The sequence below is a fragment of the Anneissia japonica genome, unplaced genomic scaffold (genome assembly GCF_011630105.1).
Source record: "Anneissia japonica isolate Jap-2015-1 unplaced genomic scaffold, ASM1163010v1 scaffold287863_len737641_cov155, whole genome shotgun sequence".
In the NCBI taxonomy this organism is placed as follows: domain Eukaryota; kingdom Metazoa; phylum Echinodermata; class Crinoidea; order Comatulida; family Comatulidae; genus Anneissia; species Anneissia japonica.
The window spans coordinates 435851-437502 of NW_022742482.1; the positions used below are offsets into that span (position 1 = coordinate 435851).

At 31.7% G+C, this 1652-nt stretch overlaps 1 protein-coding gene across 1 annotated transcript in view; it reads right to left on the bottom strand.

Moving 5' to 3' along the window:
* Positions 1-1652, bottom strand: part of LOC117119183 (fibrocystin-L-like) — a 27452-nt gene that overhangs the window by 12703 nt on the left and 13097 nt on the right. The window contains exon 2 of the mRNA XM_033264003.1: positions 750-891. Coding sequence (XP_033119894.1) covers positions 750-891 — 142 coding nt within the window. The remainder of the gene's footprint in view (positions 1-749; positions 892-1652) is intronic.

Below are 1652 nucleotides of genomic sequence, written 5' to 3' on the forward strand. Positions count from 1 at the left end.
GCTCCAATACCGTATATGTCTGTATAATCGTAGTATAATCTAACAGTTTGATACTCGCCTTGACAGCGAGAGGCTACAGGTTTTTTTCACGCTATAAGTACGTTTTCATACAACTGAAAATTATTATTTTTTTCTTCTTTTTTTTTTTTGGTTGGAGAGTGATACGAAACTAACATCTTTATTTTCCTATAAAAAGCATTTGTCATTTTTATTTATCTATTTGCTTTCTGTATGTGTTTACAGTGACTTTCTTGGCTGTGACAAAGTAAAGACCAAAAAAATACATTTATATATATATTATATTATATTATATATATATATATATTATATAAGAAGAAGAATATTAAACGTGTTAAATATTCTACGACGAAGCTGTCCTTGACACAGATCTATCAGGTCTGCTTTAACAGACTTGACCCTACATCACGCGTCGGGTTCTGGCGCTGTCTTAAAAAATGTATATATCCTACCGCGTCTGTTTACGAAATGATTATTTTGAATGGCAATTCTACACTATAAAAAAAATTGAGCATCTCAATATGTTGACAAATACAAAGTGATTTTGTTTGTACTTTAGTTCACTAAATTCTAAAATACTATTATTATTATTATCATTATTATTATTATTATTATTATTATTATTATTATTATTATTATTAATATTACTATTATTATTATTTTCATTATTTATTTACATAGAATTAAACATGAATGAATTAATAGTAATTATTAAAATGAATCAACTGTACCTTGTGTCGCAGTAAATTTTTGAGGTAGTTGTCCAGTATTTAACCACGTCACACTCAACTTGAGAAGTTGCAGATCTCAAGAACACTATGTTCCCATTGTTTTCATTTCCATCCCCGAAATTGAATTGATTGGAACTGAATTCTGAAAGCATTAATATACAAAAATTAACAACGTGTTGGAGGGAGCCGTCTATAACATCAGGAAGGGGCGACTCAAAAAAAAGTCAACAACATCGACATATCTTGATCACCAAATCAGGCTATATACTTCAAAAAGACTATTAAATCCCCCTAATGGTAAACGATATCACTTGACCAAGATTGGCTAATGGTACAGTACAGAAGCATATTGCATAACGAATGTAATAAGCCTCAAGATCCGTAAGAGAGATGTAAATTGTGCCGAAGAAGATCTGCAGAAAATTTACATTAACATTGACAGAGGGTTCAATGAATCAAAAGGCAGCCCTTCTATAGCAACGTAGAGCGTCCGGTCGTTCAATGCAACAGAGAGGGTGATGACGACGACGATGATGATGGTGATGATGATGATGATGATTATGATGGTGGTGGCAGTGGCAGTGGTAAATGTTGATGATGAGGAGGATAATGATGATGATAATATATGCATCTATTGTTGAAAAATTATACAACACTAGTTTTAAAATAAATTTAACTTTGGCCAAAATCTAGGCCCCTATATCTTTATTATATGAGAATAATAGACAAAATAACAAAATTACAGACATGACACGGATATATTGTGCTGGATCTCATTTAAATCTACGTGATATTTATTCGAGAAGCCGTGTAATCAGACTTAACATATACTGAGCCCTTTAAATTCACGTGCTCTTAATTTCACGATGCAGAACTAAAAGGTGTGAAAATCACGAAAATAGG